Source organism: Vulpes vulpes, chromosome 12 (assembly GCF_048418805.1).
Source record: "Vulpes vulpes isolate BD-2025 chromosome 12, VulVul3, whole genome shotgun sequence".
NCBI lineage: Eukaryota > Metazoa > Chordata > Mammalia > Carnivora > Canidae > Vulpes > Vulpes vulpes.
The window spans coordinates 61,479,056-61,497,774 of NC_132791.1; the positions used below are offsets into that span (position 1 = coordinate 61,479,056).

The 18,719-nt window shown below is 43.0% G+C and overlaps 1 protein-coding gene across 1 annotated transcript in view; it reads right to left on the reverse strand.

Annotated features, from left to right (window-relative positions):
* PRDM6 (PR/SET domain 6) overlaps positions 1–18,719 on the reverse strand; it is a 102,561-nt gene that overhangs the window by 32,063 nt on the left and 51,779 nt on the right. Inside the window, exon 4 of the mRNA XM_072728673.1 lies at positions 2,186–2,313. Coding sequence (XP_072584774.1) covers positions 2,186–2,313 — 128 coding nt within the window. The remainder of the gene's footprint in view (positions 1–2,185; positions 2,314–18,719) is intronic.

Consider the following 18,719-nt stretch of genomic DNA (forward strand, 5'->3'; position numbering starts at 1 on the left):
AAACACAGCGCCCGGCAAATGAATGTGCTAAAACCAAATGACACACTTTGCCGCTGAAAGAGCAGAACTGTTTTCGAGCAATGGGTGGTCTTCTGAGGCTCGGAGTAGGCCGAGAGGGGGAGAAAAAAAAAAAACCCGTGTAAGCGTACACCGTTCCTTACAAGAGGGCAGAGCTTCCAAAACTCGCAGAAATCTCTGCATGTTGGAGCACATCAAAGGGATTTTTCCCTTTTCAGATAATATTTCCTTTGCTGACATGTATTTAGTATTGTGGTTGGATGACTCATAAAGATAGCTTCATGGCGTCCCAACGCAGTTGAAGCAGAACACATGCCAACAAACATTATTGTCAGCCTCAAAATAAAAACAAAACGTTCAGCAAAGGGTCAATCAATCAAGGGCGCTTTGAAGAAAATACCATTTAGATATTACAAATCATAACAGAATGAATCTAAACCAGCTGACTCTTCGTGAAGAGGACATTCATGTACAATAAAAATTAAGCTGGCTCTTCAGAGTCCAACTTTTCTATTTTCTTACTCTTGGACGTGGTCACTGGTGATGGATGCCAGTTTTTTTTTTTTTTAAATTGTGTTTTTGTAGTTCATTTTAGAAAGATCCGAAGTAATCGAAAACAGATCAGCATGGAGATCTAGAAGTCTCAGCGCCATCACGAAAGGGGAGCTGTAAAATCCACTTATTATTGACAGAGAGGTGACTGCCTTACCCCTGCCCACCTCCCCCCTAGGGGCGTCTTGCTTCCCCCAATTCAGAATTTGCCTCGAGATCTCCCCGGGTGCTCATGACAGAACCAGCCAAATGATTTCTTGCTGAATGGACAAGCACGATGTTTACTAATTTTCGAGCTTCAAGTTTCATAAAAACAAAACAAAACAAAACAAAACCTTCATGGCAGAAATGCGGCTGCAATAAAGGTGGGTAAAGCCTGCACATGGCATTGTAACCAAATACCGTCATGCACTATTTCACTGAAACCATTATTTAATGAAATAGAACTGCACAAGAAACCATGGCAGTGAGTCACACGCTGCCCAAATATGTTCCTTTTGAACTGGAGACCTTCGGAGAGCCAGCCAGATTTGTGCAGCCTTTAACCTATAAGGGGGATAAAACACCCCCCCTTTTTTTTCCCTTTATAAGGCTCCGTGTTTAAAAAAGAAAAAAAAAAAAAGAAAGAAAATAAATAGCCAGGGGCAGGGCTCCAAGTTGCCGAGTACAGGGCCTTCTGCTTTGATGTGTCTGTGGTGCCTAATAAAGCGAAACAGTTGCTTCTGATTCTAAAGGGAACACGGCTGTTTATAACTGAGGTCATATATTTATATGGCACGTGTTTTCGAGGGATTTTGCAAAAAGGGCTTTTTCCCTATGTGATCTGTTTTTGGGCCCCCATCTCCCCTCCTGCCTTCTTTGGCACTAAGTGGAAATGCTGGACGAACAGGTGCGCTGAGCGGATGCGGCGGGGATCTGGGAGTCCACCTTGCTCCTCTGCACCCCCCACATGGGATTCTGGGAAATGAGGGTGGCCGTGCCTCATCTTTGCTACCTTTTGGGCTTTGAGCAAACTTCTCAACACCTAAAACTGCCTCATCACCTAAAACATATTCTGAATTGTCCAAGAGCCAAAGCCAAACCCTTTGGCACCTTTCGATGGAGCGGGAGAGGTTAATCAGGCTCAGCAGCCCGGGGCAGGGTGAGCGTGAGTCCTCCGTTTCCCACGCCTTTGTGTGCGAATGACAGTTTCCTGAGGCAGCAAGCCTGAAGATGACGGGCTGTAGGGGATCCAAGGCTGCATCTCTGCACTGTGATTTATGTGCGTGTACACATGTGCTGCGGTTGAAGGGAGGCTCACCCTCCCCCCCATCATTGGGGTTTCCAGGCTCATTCAGGCAGTTGTGAATGTTCGGGGAAGTGACCTGGGAGGAGCCTGACCATGTGCACCGAGGAAGAGGCCTTCCACTAGCATCTTGATTCCTGAATTCTCACGGCATTACTGTTGCAAGAACTAAGGAGATTCCAGAAACCTAGTGAAAACTTCCTGCCAGTTCCCACAGGGGTCTGTAGGACTCTCTGCAGGATTTTTTTCAAAACTAGCAGCAAGCCTGGATTCGTAAATGCAAGCCAAAGGGCTTCAGCTCTGTAAGTGGTAAATCAAGATATACTTTACCTGTACTGAACTACTGTTAGATTCTGTTCTCCACAGTGCCTTGCACATCGGATATACCTCATCCAGCTCGACTTACTAGGTTCCCCACCATCAATAAAGTGCTGTAGTGTCCCATCTTGGTCATATATCTAGAGAAGAGGTCAGAAGGTCAAGTAGTTAGAACGAATCATCAGCAATCATTTTCCCTGCTTCCCTCGGTGTCTTTATGTGTCGGCTGCAGAAATGTATTGCCTGTAGGTTTGTGAGCACTTACTGATGTTTGTGGAAACTCAACCGGAATAACGGGAAAATATTTTTTGGTGATGCAAGCCGATCGTGTTTTTCTTATCAAGCCAATCTTCCCTGTATTCAACATATTTCTGGTATCTCAAGGATGTGAGTGACCATGTTTCCCAAAGGATATTTAAACCTATTTTGACAGGCTACTCTTAAGTAATGAGCTGCCAGATAAACAAAGCAAGCTGAAGAGAGAGGCCACGCTGACATGGCTGGAACGTCCACACGACGGGCCCCTGAGCTCAAAACACGTAACTGTTTGAAGGCATTCAGGAGGCAGTAACCATCTGCTAGACAAGCTCAGTGACACCCAGCGGAAGGCAGGTGGAGCGGTGTGGAAATGTACAGAACTGGTGAAAAAACAAACAACCCCCCCCAAAAAACCCAAAACCCCTCCCCTGATTCAAATGAAATAAATGGACTCTCATGTCACAGAGGATGTGGGACTTCAACTGTCAGAACCTGAAACTCTAAGGAGGACCATCAAAAAAGAAAGACCCTCAAAAATAGAAAAAATTGTTTCCTATGGATTTTCTATGTCTTAACTGAGGTTGGTCTGATAATGATTGCTTAAGGTCATCTTATGCAAATTTTCTTTTCAGATCATACTCAAGGAAATGAAATGTGCTTCAAAGCAAAGAGCATGCGACAAAAAGTCTCATGCATAACGCTAGCCAGTCCAGCATACCCGGGAGTCAGCACCGACCACAGAGGTAATGGGCTCCCACTTCCAGAAACCAGGTCAGCCCTGGGCACCTTGTAGGATGTGGTATCTCGATGAGTGGGAGACCAGGGGCTTACATATGTACCACAACTCCAAAAGGGAGTCCCAGTCCTAGGGGTATCTGAGACATAAGGGGTAGAGTCATCAGAAGGACCATGGTATGGCTGGTCCCTTTCAAATAAAATCAGTGATGGGATCCTGGTGACTGCTGAGGTGTTCCCCAGAGCATCCTGACAAATCATTTTCTTACCCTCTGATCAGCCTTTCCACTGTTCTCTTCCAAACAGAAATGGAGAGTTCGTCTTACAGAGAGACTCACTGGTTACATTAGACCCTAAAATTAGTATCGTCATTCATATTAATTTAGCTCAGTATTTCTGTTCTGGGGGCCAGAGGGCTTAGTGATGACAGTTTCTTTTATTATCTCCAGTCATTTTCAAACAGCTGACTTTTTTTTTTTTTGCTTTTCTTCAACTCATTTGTCTCCACTCCCAACCTTTACACGAACCACCCCACCCCCAAATAAAAGGCAGACATCAATCTAATGACGGCAATGGTTGGAGAAGCTTTGACTGGAGGGCTTGCCAGCGTGATCACAGCTGATAATCAATGCTGCCTGAGAAGAATAAAGAGATTCCTGAATTAAATTATATTAAAGATTAATGGCTTTTCTAAATTCCTAGTTTGAGGATCGTGGCAGAGAGTGGAATCCTTTCACGGGGTGGACACATCTGCCACCTGAGCAAACTAATGAGAGATTTTGCATTTAGGTTAGGTCACACTGTGGGTATTCCATTGTACTTTTGCTTTTGTGTCCCTTCTAGGAAGCTCTAAGATTCAAAGTCTCAACCCTGAGTCGGCTGTTGACAGTCCATGCGACATTGAACAAAAGCCATCAGTTCTTCAGACACCAATGTTTATCTAAAATGGAGCCAAAAATGTTGATGACCCAGCCCTCTGCCCTATCCTTCCCCAATGAACAAACTTTCCTTGAGAGCTGCGGCTGAAAATAATTACAAAGCATTTTGAGAAGAACAATTCTCCTCTGTGCTTCTAGCCAATGTCATGAACGGCACATAAAACTCTCTAACCTTTGCGTGCAGCGGGTGCTGCCTTGAACGATGGCACATCTGAACACCAGACACTAGCCAGTCAGTCTTGAAAATGAGTACGAAGAGGTTTCTTCCTACACTCCTGTTTCAGCAAAAATCTCCTCAATCTACACAGAGTGTAACTACGGGAATCCTACCATTTTTGCCTTCTTGTTACCTGCCTTGAGGAAAAGTAGATGGCTATTCCCAAGGTTTTTTTCCAAGCATCACAAAATGTAGCATAGGACATGGGGAATGTGCCTCCCTGCCTTCAGCTAATACTGATTTTACACTATTTCACATGGAACGGTGATGGCAATTTCAGGTACCCTGTTAGATTCCATAGCTGTGCATCCAATCAAAGTAAAAGAAACTCATTTGATCCTGATGTTGTTTTCTCCCTCAGCCCCCAGTGCCTGGCTACCACCAAATCCAGTTCAATTCACCACCCCCTAAATGTTTCTCAAGTGCATCCATCTCTCCCCTTGCCTTGTCACCCTCCCAGCTGGGGCGGGATTCCTTGAGCACCTGTGGCACTGCATCTGGCTCCCCACAGACCTCCCTATACCTTCCCTGGGTCCCTCCAACCCAGTCTCTACACCACAGCCAGACTGCACTTTCAAAAAACAAATCTGATTACATCCTTTTCACTCAGGTCCCTCCTCAAAATAAATGCATCATGAACGTCATAAAATGTCAAGTCATGACAACAGATGGTTGTACATGTGGCACTTCCTCAATTGGGCTCAACATGCTAGTAAGACCAAGCACCACCTATCAAAGTTATTTAGAGAGGCCAAAAATGTAGGCCTGAGTACTTGGCTCACGACGATCCTGAACCCTTTCTGCTCTGTGCTGTTAAGAGCTAACAGTTAAACTCAGTGTTTCTTGAAAGAGGAACAATGGGCCAGGAGGTAATACTGATGCTTACTTCTGTTCATTCCTCTGGTAAAAGGAGAATAATAGTGGGAAAACCAAGATATTCAAAGGTTATCCTAAACAGGAACTAAGGATGATCTCCTCAGAAAAGTTCAAGGTACTTGTCTGGGCTCTATCCTTAACTTTCATCATCAGTCCAACCTTGTTTCCGTTTAAGAGTTCAGTGTTTATTTGTTTTTTACATTTTTAAATTTAAATTCAATTAAGAGTTCAGTGTTTTCAGTGTTTTTAAAAAGGGAATATGTGGGGGCACCTGGGTGGCTCAGTCAGTTGAGTGTCCGACTCTTGATTTCAGCTAGGGTCATGATCTCAGGGTCGTGAGATTGAGCCCTACGTCAGGCTCCACACTGGGTGTGAAGCCTGCTTAAGATTCTCTCTCTCCCTCTCCCTTGGCCCCTCCTTACTTCTCTCCCTCTCTAAAAAAAATGTAAAAAAAAAAAAAATTAAAAGGGGGATATATATATATAAAATTCCTCATGTAACTGAACACTGTGCCCATATCCATCTACTCTACTGGACAGGGGCTGACTTCCTTCCTCCAAGACAGAAGGAACGATAAGTAAGGAAGTATTTCAACAAGTTTCAGGCTACAGCAACAATTTTAATTTCAGGAAGGCATTTTTTGGCAGTCATATTAACATCTACATTTGTGTGACACTAAAATGAAATTCTAAGTTAGATACCTAGTAGGTCTAAAAAAACTTAAAGAAGTTAAGGAGCTGAATTATGGCTAACGCTGATATTCATTTTGTTTTCATTTCCTTTCAAAAAATTTAAAATAAGCAGGAAAATATCAAAACTCATACACAAAGTGCTAAGACAATCCTCTCAGGATCTTTGAAGACGTCAGCAAGGTCATTAATTTTATTCATTCAAATAATGACAATGAAGGCAAGACAGTGAAATTTATATTAAGAGGAAGATTCATTTGAGAAGAACGCTTGAATAAAGCATAGTTTTGCTTTAAACTTTGCGCTTTGTTCTGAATGAACGTGAACAACCGAAGGTTTCATATTTGCTCAGTTCTTTCTAAAGAAGCAAAGAAAGGACCTTGTGAAAATGGGGGAAATATATGTAAAGAAACACACAGGATACTTGGTGGGGAAAAAGATAAAATTTTACAGTAGACAACTCTCAAAACTATAGGAAGTATATCTAGCATATTGGTTCTAGAAAACTAGTTTAAAATAATAATTATTTTAAAAGGGATGAAAGAAAGCAAGCTAGCTCCAGCTTTGCTGAAACGGAGGGTAAGAAAGCACAGTCATATTGGGAAATACTTTGGTAACATCGAAAGAAAGCTGATGATGCATAAATCCTAGGACTCAGCAATATCACTTCTAGGAAATGATTCCACTGAAACCAAGGAGACAAATCCAAGGGCATTCACTGTAGCATTGTTTGTAAAAGTAAATAATGAGAAATGATGGAACTATCCATCATCATAAGAATAAATAAATTGTGCTTTAATTATCCAATAAAACAGTATAAAACACTTAAAGAAAATGAACATGTGGATCTGTTTGTATTCAGATCTGGTTGATAAGGATAAACATCAAGAACAGAGAGCGGACTGAGAAAAACAGGGTGCAGATTGATACCATTTGTTAACATTTCAAAATATACAAAATAACAACAGTCAACAGTATATTTTATAACAGTGTATTTTGTAATATACATGTAATTAACTATACATACAGTAAATTCTGAAAAGACATTGATAAGGTACTTGATAACATTATGAGAGCACTGGCCTTGGGGAAAAAAAGGAATGCCGGCAAAATAAAGGGAATTTATCTGAAGCTTTATCTGAAAAGCTTAATTTTTCTTTAAAAAATCCGAAGAGAATATGGCAAACACTTAAACATTCACTTTTTTGCTGGCCTATATATTGACATTTATATATTATACTTTGTGCTTTTCTGATTGTTTTTCTGAAAAAAAAAAATCAAAGAGAGAAAAACAAATGAAAACCTAGACATTTATGTCCTTGTAGTTTGGCTTTTGCATGCGTTGTTGAAATAGAGAAGCAAGATTATCTCACCCAAGGTTAAAAACTCTGTGTTATCCTTCTAGGAAAATATTTGTAATATGTATCACTACATTATCAGCCACTGATTTCTTTTATGATGTTGTTCCTGTTTTAAAACCATTGTTTTTGGTCGGCACTTTCTCTTTTCTCTTTTATCAATGGGACTGGAGAGATAAGTAAGGGGGAAAGCTAATTCTTACCGTTTTACAGGGATTTTTGCAATTTTCAATGCAATAATATTTATTGGGACACCACACACGTGGTTGAAATAATGATCACACATTCTTGCTTATTATGAGCCTTGCATGGCATTAACTGAAAACCACCATGTGTAAGCCACACATTTATCACAATCCTGGGTATCAGGAAGCACCACTGCCTCCCATGACCTTCCTTTCCTAGAACAAGAATCTACTTTAAATAAGAACAGCGTAAGTAAAAAATACACCCTGTGTTGTGTTCTAAACACTAATCCTGAGTAGCTGGTCCACAGCTTTGTCGTTTATGAATTTGCCAATTTGCATTCAGGATAATAATCACAGCAACAGCGTAAGCCAGCAACTAAGTTGGGCTTATTTTCACATAAGGTAGGAAAACCATCTTCTGAACGATAGTAATTTGTGTATATTAGCAGCTCTGAGCAATGTCTTTCTCTAAAGCAAGATTTGCAAACCAGGGGCTCTTGGGCTGAACTCAGGCAATTGATCAACTTTGTTTTTCCTCCACAATGTATTAAAAATTTGGAAATTTTCTGTCATTTATAATTGTTCTCAAAAAAAAAATCAAAACGTGAGTCCCCAATCTCTGGCAATAATCCGCTGAAGCAGAGGAAAGAAGGTCACTCCCTTTAGATCAGCCATGTGCTATTCCATTTCCCCACAGTCCCTACCCCTCCCAATTGTCTTGCACTCTCCACACTTCACTCCTTTACTTACCTGCTTGGCCTCATTAAGCATTTAAGTTGGTAATCCTAGCCTTAAAGAAATTATTGTTACCACTAAACATCAGCCTGTGATAGCTAGGAGGCGTTCAAGGAAAATCTTTTGAACTGATAACCTGGAAACACTGCAAACATTCATTCCTCCTATGCTGCCCAGAAGCTCCCATCTGGCTGAGACTCAAGCTTTCTGGACTGCAATTTTCCAAGGAGTGAGAGAGCAGAGTTCAGCTCTTTCAGTTTTACCAGTGGAGGCTTTCAGTGATCTTCTTAAGCAAAGATCCCCTTTAACTCAAAGAAGTTGTAAAAGGAATTCCACTATAAAAACAGAAAAAGAAAAGCCCACCAGAAAAAGCGCCGAATCAGCTCACCTCAGGCTTCCTCTAAGAGGTGGTTGTGGGGATATCACCAAGGGCTCACGGTGAACTAGGGGGACCCTATTTTAAAAGCCTCAGGCAGAGCACTTCCTTCAGTGGTTGGGCTTCTGGGAAGATTTTAGTCACCATTCATCTGCTACAATGCTGAGTACCCTTGGCTAAATTTAGAGCCCAGCACTAAGGAGGACACTTAAGGGGATGAGCACTGGGTGTTATACTTTATGTTGACAAACTGAATTTAAATGAAAAGCAAAAGAAAGACTTGAGATTGAAATTCGGATGCTTAACTGACTGAGCCATCCAGGTTCCCCATATTTTGGTTCTGTTTTTAAAAAAAATCTTTACAGGGGCACCTGGGTGGCTCAGTTGGTTGAGTGTCCAACTCTTGGTCTCGGCTCAGGTTCATGATCCCAGGGTCGTAAGATCAAGTCCTGAGTGGCACTCTATGCTCAAGGTGCAGTCTGCTTGAGATTCTCTCCCTCTGCTTCTCCCCCCACCCCCGTGCATGCGTGCACTCTCTCTCTCTCTGTTTCAAATAAATAAATCTTTTAATAAATAAATAAATAAATAAATAAATAAATAAATAAATAAATAATCTTTATATAATAAATAAATAAATATAGCCCCCAGGATAATCAGTTTGAAAGAGACCTCACAGACCATCTGTCCCAACCTAACCATTTCCATCACAATGAAATGGGGGCTTCAAAAGTTGGTGACTTAGACAAAATGAGACTACTAGCCAGTGGTGGGGAGAGGGCATTTCCAGGCCTCCTGCCACCCTCCATCCCCCTGCCTTCCCACTGGGAATGTGCCGAGCCTTCCCCACCTCCTCTACTGTCACAAGTCCCTGAAGAAAGCCCATGACACTACACAAAAGGAACTCACTTTACAGCTTAAACACTGATCTGTACCTTCTAGAACCTGGGTCCTTGAATTTGGGTATGGAGAAAAAGAAAAAATAAATAAAAGACCCAATGGCTTTATATGAAAAGGACTGGCCAATTGTTCCTGAGTATGGAGACATCTGCGGCCCCCTCATCTTCATTTCTACACTTGGGTCTGTCCCTGTGCCAAGGCCCCAGACAGTCGTGTACTGAAATGCCAGCTGCCCTCGGTTCTTAAGGCGCAAACATCTAACCCAGGGCCTGGCACATAGGAGGACCTCAACACACACTGAAGTGAGCTGAAATGAAGCCTCACAATAATTAAAACTCCATCCTAAGATTTCACAAACCCCCGGGCTCATGAAAGAAAATACAACATCCTCCTTGAATCTAACTTTTCTTAATTGTATGAAATGCAGAGATGCGTTTCACGCGCTGGTTCAAATGTTAATAAACACTTCCCACAGAAAGCGCCAAGAAGTGGTCTTCAGCAGTTTTCCAGTTTCGACCTGAAAGCCCAGCACTGTTTTATGTGCTTCTACAGCATCTGGAGGAGCCAAGAGCCAGGGAAGAGCAGAGGAAAAAGATGGTTTCTCCTCTCTCCTTTACCTATTCTCCAGAGCGCCTTAATACGGTCTCATCTTTCTATAAAATTCAGAAAAGCAGGGTTGCAATAATCAATTGTATTAGGAATTTGAGAATCTTCACTGAAAACATATATTATTCACCAAGATGGATAATAATATTTCACTGTGGGATTCCTGTGTGTCAGAGGGGGAGGGCACAGAATCTTTGTGGCCCGAGGAGATCTGCATGATCACTGCCACCAAAGAGTAATTCTTGACTTGTTGTGACTGAGAAAGCTTAAAAACCAGAATGTACCTGTTGCTAAATACAAGCTTTTACTTTCTTTTAAAAGACAGTAGGATTGTTCAGGAGGCTTTCTTCAATATTACCAATGAAAGCACACCACAGAAGTCACTAAAGTCAGGAGCGACTACCGAGGGCATGTGGCTGTGAGCTCCACTGTGGGTGAGCTGATAGCATGACTCCACCTTGGGTGGCCAAGTGACTCTGGATGGTTCCTGAACCTCTTGAAGAAGCTGAGGTCTTCTTTGAAAAAGTGATGCTAATGACAGTTCCTACATCAAAGGGCTAACAAAAAAATCAGATGGGCTAGTATATGGGAAGTCTTTAAATTCAAGCTGGGCACCCAGTAGAAGCCCCAAGAATATTAGCTACCCTCAGGCCATCGCTATAATTAAATAGGAAACATCAGCCCGAATGTCATCAAATCAACCAACCTGCTGGGGGACACTGACCACAGGATAATATGTGTAATCTAAGCAAACTCATGACTATGGAGGTGGTTCCCAGACCCCAAGCCCATTGAGGACAGGAATATGCTGTATTCACTTTTTAACTTTCCCCAGAGGCACCTTACACACATCTCTGTACATACCAGGAAATCAACGTCTGTCCAAAGAGAAAAAGAGAGAGAGAGAGGAAAAGGATTTGAAATGACACGAGGGAGATGTGCAAGTAAAACAGTCATTCTAGTTTGTGTTTTCATCCCCCAGATGAAGCTATTACAGGATAAAACAAAATATTCTAAATGCTGCATGGACATGAACACCATCTAGAAAACAGTATAGAAGTATCTCTTCCATTCTACATTTCCCATTTCCTAAACTTCCTCAGTCTTCCGTTTAGGGCAGTGTTATAAAAATGTCACTCAAGGGCCGCCTGGGTGGCTCAGTAGTTGAGTGTCAGCCTTTGGTTCAGGTCGTGATCCAGGTCAGGTCCTGGGATCCAGTCCCATTGGGCTCCCCGTGGGGAGCCTGCTTCTCCCTCTGCCTACGTCTCTGCCTCTCCCTGTGTGTCTCTCATGAATAAATAAAATCTTTAAAATAAATAAATAATAAAATTAAATTAAAATGTCATTCAAAAGACACAAGTACCCAGCATATTCTTAAGAACACATCTGGGGCATATTTATAACAAACTGGCAGTCATTACATGCATTTTAATGAACTGTGGCTTCACAACCCCAAAACCACCTCAGTGAATACCACCTATGACATAGCATTGCTTGACCTCTGAAGTCAGTGACATTATTTGGCCACAGGAGGCCCCGACTTACACTGCCTCATTTCTCTACGAGCCCTGAACATGTTCAAGGTAGGTGAGCTGTCTGAGCAATCAAATGTCCTGGATGAGAAGCAGGGAACATCTGTAGATGGCAGCCTGGAGCATCGGATGGGCTGGGAACACCATCCTCCCAGGCTAGAGAGGTAGACAGCAAGATCCACACCACTGTGGGCTCCTAACCTCTCCGCTCATGAACATTCAGATCAGAGCTTGAGAAGAGAGACCACAGAGCGGCATTTTTAAAATGAGGAGAGCATCCGCCTCCACCTTAACACAATGAAGGAGCAGCAGTGAATGGCTAGGTCACACATGTGCGTGTGGCATTTTAGCTTACAACATACTTTTTTGAGCTCACCGCATCCTCACGACTGACCTACAAGGTAGGCTAGAATGTTACTCCATTTTACAGATAAAAACCACAGGCTAAGAAGGGTTAAATGACTTGTCCACAGTCATACGGTTGATAGGTGAATGTGACAAGGATAAACTCCCTTCCCCCTCTCACCCCCCTGCCCTGCAATCATAGGCCACCTCATTATTGCTTTTTTCCATCATATCCCATCTGTCCAATCAGGGAGAAATGTAGAGCTTTTTCTTTAAAAGCATCTGAAATTTTCCAAGTGAGGGTCATAAAAATGTTCATAATGATTAATAATGCCACGCATGAAATAAACTCCTATTTTCAGAGCACATGCCCATTTAACGAGAATTACTTAATGTGTTGGTAAAATTTGCACAAAGCAAGCATGCAACTGAAGAAAGGTACAACCCCCCAGCTCTATGAAAAATCACTCTCCTTGCCCTGGCAATAATGACCTGAAACATCAAAAACGGTAGGGACATTAAGCCTACAGAGGAAGCAGCAGATTTTACAATGCAAGCTGCTTCATTAAAGTACACACCAGCCAGTGTGCCCATATTTACGTGTGTTCAGTTTTTCGACTTTTATCTCAGATATATACCCATGGGTTGTCTTGTTTCAATAATTTCTCCTTCCTCCATTAGAATTTACTTACTTTGTTGTTCTTTCAAACAGGAAAACCCTTTCCTTCTCCTTGGGTTTGGCATATTTGGGAATGTCTGGAATGCCAAGATTTTAAGATGCGGCTTCAAAGGTCACGTAATAAATGCCCCATAAAATAAATGAGTAATGGTTATATACACCGTTGTTGTATTTTCAGTAATGCTGATATAAAGCTATATACTGTACTATGTCAATTCACATTCATCAAGTTCCAGAAATATTAGAAAATCATTAGAGGTTTATGTTGAGCTTGCAGATAATACTAACATATAAGTCAAGACTGAAATATGGTAATCAGAAAAACAGTTGAAAAGTGTCAATAAACTGTAAAACACCCGGGGTGGTGTTGGCGAAGCCTGCATCAGAGAGCTGGCCATGTGAAGAAACAGAATCGGGTGTGTTGGTCCCACGGTGGGGCAGCTGCTGCTAAGTGTCAGTCGAGCAGAAGACAATGTGTGTGTGTATGTGTGTGTGTGTGTGTGTGTGTGTGTGTGTGTTGGGTGGGGGGTGCTGGGAGGATCCCCGCCCGGAGGCCCGAGAACTCCTGGGAGCTGGAGAGCATTTGGGGAATCCTACTTATCTCTGAGGACTGCGGTGGCGGCCGTCAATAGGAAGCCTGCCATCCATCAATCTGGAGTCTTCTTCAGACATCCTCTGTCTGTTGATCAGAGGAAGACTTTGGTGGGGAATCGGGCTCCCATTATCAGGACTTTGTCTGTGATCTGAACAAGCCACTGAACCTTTAACTTTTCACTTGGCAGAAGCATGTATGCTGGAAAAGTCCTGACAGTTCATTCATTTTGCTCCATCCCGGAGCCAGCTGATGTCTGACTGGTGAGACCCACCCTCTTTGATGTTGGACTCTTTGGAGAGTGCCCTGCTGTGAAAAAAATTTTATCCGTCCAAATTAAAGAGAAATATTTCTGCATCCAGCTGTTAGCTGTGACATATTTGCCATTTTTCAGGGCACTGGCTTGGTGCCATCCACGGGCTCTGCTGCAATGCTATCTCTCCTCCGTCACAGCAATAATATCCACAGTGCAACACTGTCTCCAGTGCCCAAACAACATCAACACTGAAAAGGAAAATACGGCTAATCCTCTGGTGCTGAGAAAAGCCTTGCAAGTATTTTCATGCGGCTATTTCTTTTCTTCCTTTCCTTTTTTTTTTCTAAAATATTAGCACTAATGTCTCTCATAAACTGTAAAATGCTTTGACACGACCTACCCATTTAAAAACTGCTTCAGTTCAGTTTAAAAAAAAGAAATCCAGTTTTAATCAAAGCAACCGACAAGAAGTCCTGACCTCCACTAAATATATTTACAAACGAAATGAATCTGGATGCCATGAAAACGTGTTTCGTATGCACAGAGCCCACATTTTAAAATGGATATTCATTCAGCAGAGAGAACTCTGTGTAAATGAAGAAAAACTCTCGTGAAAGTTTGAATAAACATTTAGATCTACGTAATCAAGAAAACCTGTATCTTCTCCCAGTTATTAAGTGCCGGTGGGGGGTTATAAAACCTGCTGCCATGAATTGTGTGTGCTATAAACAAAGGGCGACGCACGTTATGACCATGTTTTTCTCCATATACTGAAATGAATGAGTAATGACACCACAGTTTCCAGCTTCCCTCCCCTTTCCTGCTCCTCTCTCAAATTTGCATTTCTGCGGAAGTGGAAATGGATCAGCAGAACTGGATCTCAGCACCCAGCATCACAGAATAGGGCCACGGGGCTGACTCCAGAACCTGTCTGGCAAACACACTCAGCTACTTGCCATCCTTTCTCACATAAATGAAAGGGGGATTTCAAAAAAATATCAAAAACGACAATGATGTGCTGCATGTGAGAAAGCATCAGTTTTTAAAAACAAATTACAGGGCCAGCTGGGTGGCTCAATGGTTGAACGTCTGTTTTCAGCTCAGGTGGTGATCCCGGGGTCCTGGGATCTGGTCCCACATTGGGCTCCCTCTGCCTATGTCTCTGCCTCTCTGTGTCTCTCATGAATAAATAAAATCTTTTAAAAAACAAATTAAAATAAATAAAATAAAATAAAATTACAGGGAAATATGAATTAACGTGCTCCTCCACTTGGAAAATCAAAGCCTTCACTTTCCACCAAATAGGAAAGAGGACCATTATGTTATTAAAATAAGCCCACAAATAACACCAGGGTGAACTGAAGGATTTACAAACTAAAAGAGGATACTGAATAGTTCAATATTTGAGAACTGTAAAATAACACATTCAAGTTATTACACTGTGGTATACATGTGAAATCTCCACATGGTTCATGCAATATATCTTACGGAATACGACTTAACCCTTGCTGTAGGAGAGATTTCAGGTTTACAAATTCTAGTGGCTCTGACACCATATAGGCCCTGCTGAAAACTATTACTAATTTTACAGCTCAGCGTGGTAGCTACTGAAGAATATGATTTCCAAGAGGCTGCTTGGACCAGAGCCTGGTGCAAACGGCGATGTTAGCAATCATATTAAATACTTAACAAGGTACTAAGTAGGGAATGTTTGTAAAGGGAATGTCCCTGAGAGAGAGGCTACTTCCATGTATGTGTAGTCAAACACACACCAGGCCCTAGAGCTCACCTGTTTTTTTTTAGTAAGAACTTTCTGAAGACACTGAATGTTTGTCCCAATGAAGTAATGGTTTTCCGATGGTCTACGGCTTTATTTCTTTGCTGAAATGTGTCACTCCTTAAATTATTATGTTTTCCCAAGTCTACGACATTCTTTTCCTAACCACACCAATAAAGTGTGATTGTCAGACACACTTTATAAGGGGAAAATGACCATCTGTCCAGAGTGAAAACATATTTTCAGATCTTATATAATTTAGGAGAGACATTCCTTACATCAAGTTAGGGCAGTGCTTAGCAAGCGCTCAGTTTATACCATCTTGCCCTTGATCATAGAACAATGGTAGAGACAGAGTAAATCCTCCAATTCAGGCCACTTAAGACTGTAAAGTGTGGGAGTGGCCATGCGTGCATGGTGGAGACTCAGCACAGCCCCCAGATTGGGACCCTTAGACAGCTGTCTTCTAAAGATAACTGCTCACAGGGAAAAATCCTCATGAAATCTAAGTCTGTCCTAGAGCAAGAGACATGGGAGAGGGATGGATTTTGGCTTCTTAGAAGCATTTCTCTTTCCTTTTTTAAAAAAAGATTTTTAGGGCAGCCCAGATGGCTCAGCGGTTTAGCGCCGCCTTCAGCCCAGGGTGTGATCCTGGAGACCCGGGATCAAGTCTCATGTCGGGCTCCCTGTATGGAGCCTCCTTCTCCCTTTGCCTGCCCCCCCACCCCCTCGCTCTGTGTCTCATGAATAAATAAATAAAATCTTAAAAAAAAGATTTTTATTTATTCATTTGAGGGAGAGAGCAAGAAGGAGAGGTAGAAGGAGAGGGAGAAGCAGACTCCCCATTGAGCAGGGAGCCCGATATGGGGCTCAATCCCAAGACCCTAATACCATGACCTAAGCCGAAGGCAGACGCTTACTGACTGAGCCACCCAGGTTCCCCAGAACCATTTTTCTTAAAGGAAGGGCTACACAGTTGCACAGAGGACTGAATGAATCCAGTGGTTTGCTACAGGTCACTTTCCCATCAGTATCCAGAAGATGAGACACCAAGGACAGAAGGCAATGTCAGTAATGGCGATACTCAAATGTGGCCACCCAACCTCCCAGGCAGCACTGTTTTAACCAACATTTAGTAAGCAGCTACTATGTGCCAGCCACTGCATGTGATGCAAGGCATTAAAAACTTAAGACCCAGTCCCTGGCCTCAAGGAATTTACAGTTCAGGGGCACCTGGGTGGCTCAGCTGGGTGAGCATCTGCCTTCGGCTCAGATCATGATCCCAGGGGTCCTGGGATCAGGCCCCGCATCAGGCTCCCTGCTCAGCATGGAGCCTGCTTTTCCCTCTGCCTCTGTCTGCTGCTCCCCCTGCTTGTACTCCATCTCTGTCAAATAAATGAATAAAATCTTAAAAAAAAAAAAAGGAATTTATACTTCAACAAGAGACATACACACAGAAGCAAATCAGAAGACATTTATTCTAGCACTACAATCTATAGATTTTTCCACACAATCCTGGGGACATTTTATGTCCATAATGGCATTGCTGGGTTTAGGAAGGGCAATCCATTACTATTTTGCCAAAGATAAAAAAGGACATCAGGACTTAGAGAGTTAAAATGAGTTATTTTACCAAATTCTGGACTGTGAAGGCAGCATTAAACAAACATTGGATTAAAACCTACCAGACTGTAACCTTGAGGAAGGTGAACATAAAGTCTGCCATATTTGCCATTGTATCTTTACTCATTGACACAGAGCTTAGTCTTCAAGAAATGTCCCTTGGTTGGTTGTCTGACTACCTGGCTGGTTGTATGGATGGAGATGTTGACGGGAGGTATGGATGCATGAGTGGATGGGCATGTGGATGCATGTGTGGATGGATGGAGGTGTGGATGCATGTGTGGATGGAGGTGTACCTAGAGGTGTGGATGCATGCATGGATAGAGGTGTGGATGGAGGTTTAGAGGAGGTGTGGGTGCATGTGTGCATGGAGGTGTAGATGGAGGTATGGATGGAGGTGTGGATAGAGGTGTGGATGGCAGGTAAGATGAATGCGAAGACAGCCAGAAGAATATAGATGAAAGTATAGGATACCTTCTAGGTACCTAAGCATTAAGTGCTGCACCATGTCCATCTGTTCTCTGGGAAGACTCATACAGCAAAAGCAGAGCTGAACCCAACTGTGAGTATTTTAAAAGATGCAAGGTTGCCTGGCTAAAATTACCATTTTCTTTAAAAATTCCCAAGAGTCTCTGCAGAGGGGAGGCAGCTGCAGAGCAGCCAGATGGAGATTTCAGCCAATGGCAAGGCTGGAGACTACCTGAGCTTAGAGCACCCAGCTCTCTGCAAATGTTGGTTCCTGGGGCCATTCCAACCCCCAAATTCTGCCCCGCCCCTGCTGACGATGGTCACTCTCCCCAGTCTTCCCTTGGGGCAATTCTTGTTCTCCCCTCATCAGGTTCCAACCTTTCACTTCTAGGGCCAAGGTTCCCCTCATCAGGATTCTGGGAGCATGAAACTAGGTCAAGGTATTATTCTGGGAAGAATTGTTGCATTTTGAGCTTTGTCTCCAAGCAAGCTTTGAACATGGGTGTATCCTTTTAAAGGAATTTAAACATCATAGCAAAGGCTGAAATCACCCTGGGGTGGGGGGGCAGGTGGGGACAGATGACCATTCCTCACATCCCTCCTGTGGCACTGAGGATCCCTGGTGGGTCCTTGTAGAGACACAGGGCGAGGCCACTACAGGGCCTCGGCTCTGGGACAGGAGCACAGGCACCTGAAGAAGCTCAGAGGAGACTGGTGCAGGGGCAACCCAGGGCCTCCTGCACAACAGGATGCTGTGGATTCTCCCCAGGGCGTGCCAGCAGGGCCATTCAGCCTCAGGGTCATAAAGAGCCTCCAATGGAGATCTCTGAAGTCCCTTCCAAACGAGGTTATGCACACAATCCCAGAGACAGACCGGGAAGATTGAGAGACCTTCCCCGCACACTTTCAACCGGGTCCCCTGACAGGACCACACGCCTGCAGTTAGACATATATTAACATTTTTATAAATCCTGTAATTAACTTATGAATAGCACAATTCTACGTTTCTGGTATTAAAAGCATTAAGTTGTGAAAGGTAAACATTTAAAGTGTACTACTGTTTTTGTAACCCCGTCGTGGCTTTTTTTCATCTTTCGATATATTAAGGGTCTCAAGACATGGAAGTGGCCCGGCCTCTATAGAGCCCTGGTCTGGGCTTGTTAATAAAGCCCCATGCACACCGTCACTCCAGAGGGCTGGCCAGTGTGCAGCCAGGGAAGGGACGCAGACTTTTCTCACTGAGACACAGCCCTGTGTGCCTGGGGAGGCAGTCAAGTCCACAAGGCATGATTCCCCGGAAATCCAACCCAGAGATCCAGTAAACCTCAATGTCTCAGGCATGAGGTGTGCCAAACCTCTGGTGAGCAAAGGTATAACTAACATCAACACCCAAAGAAAGCA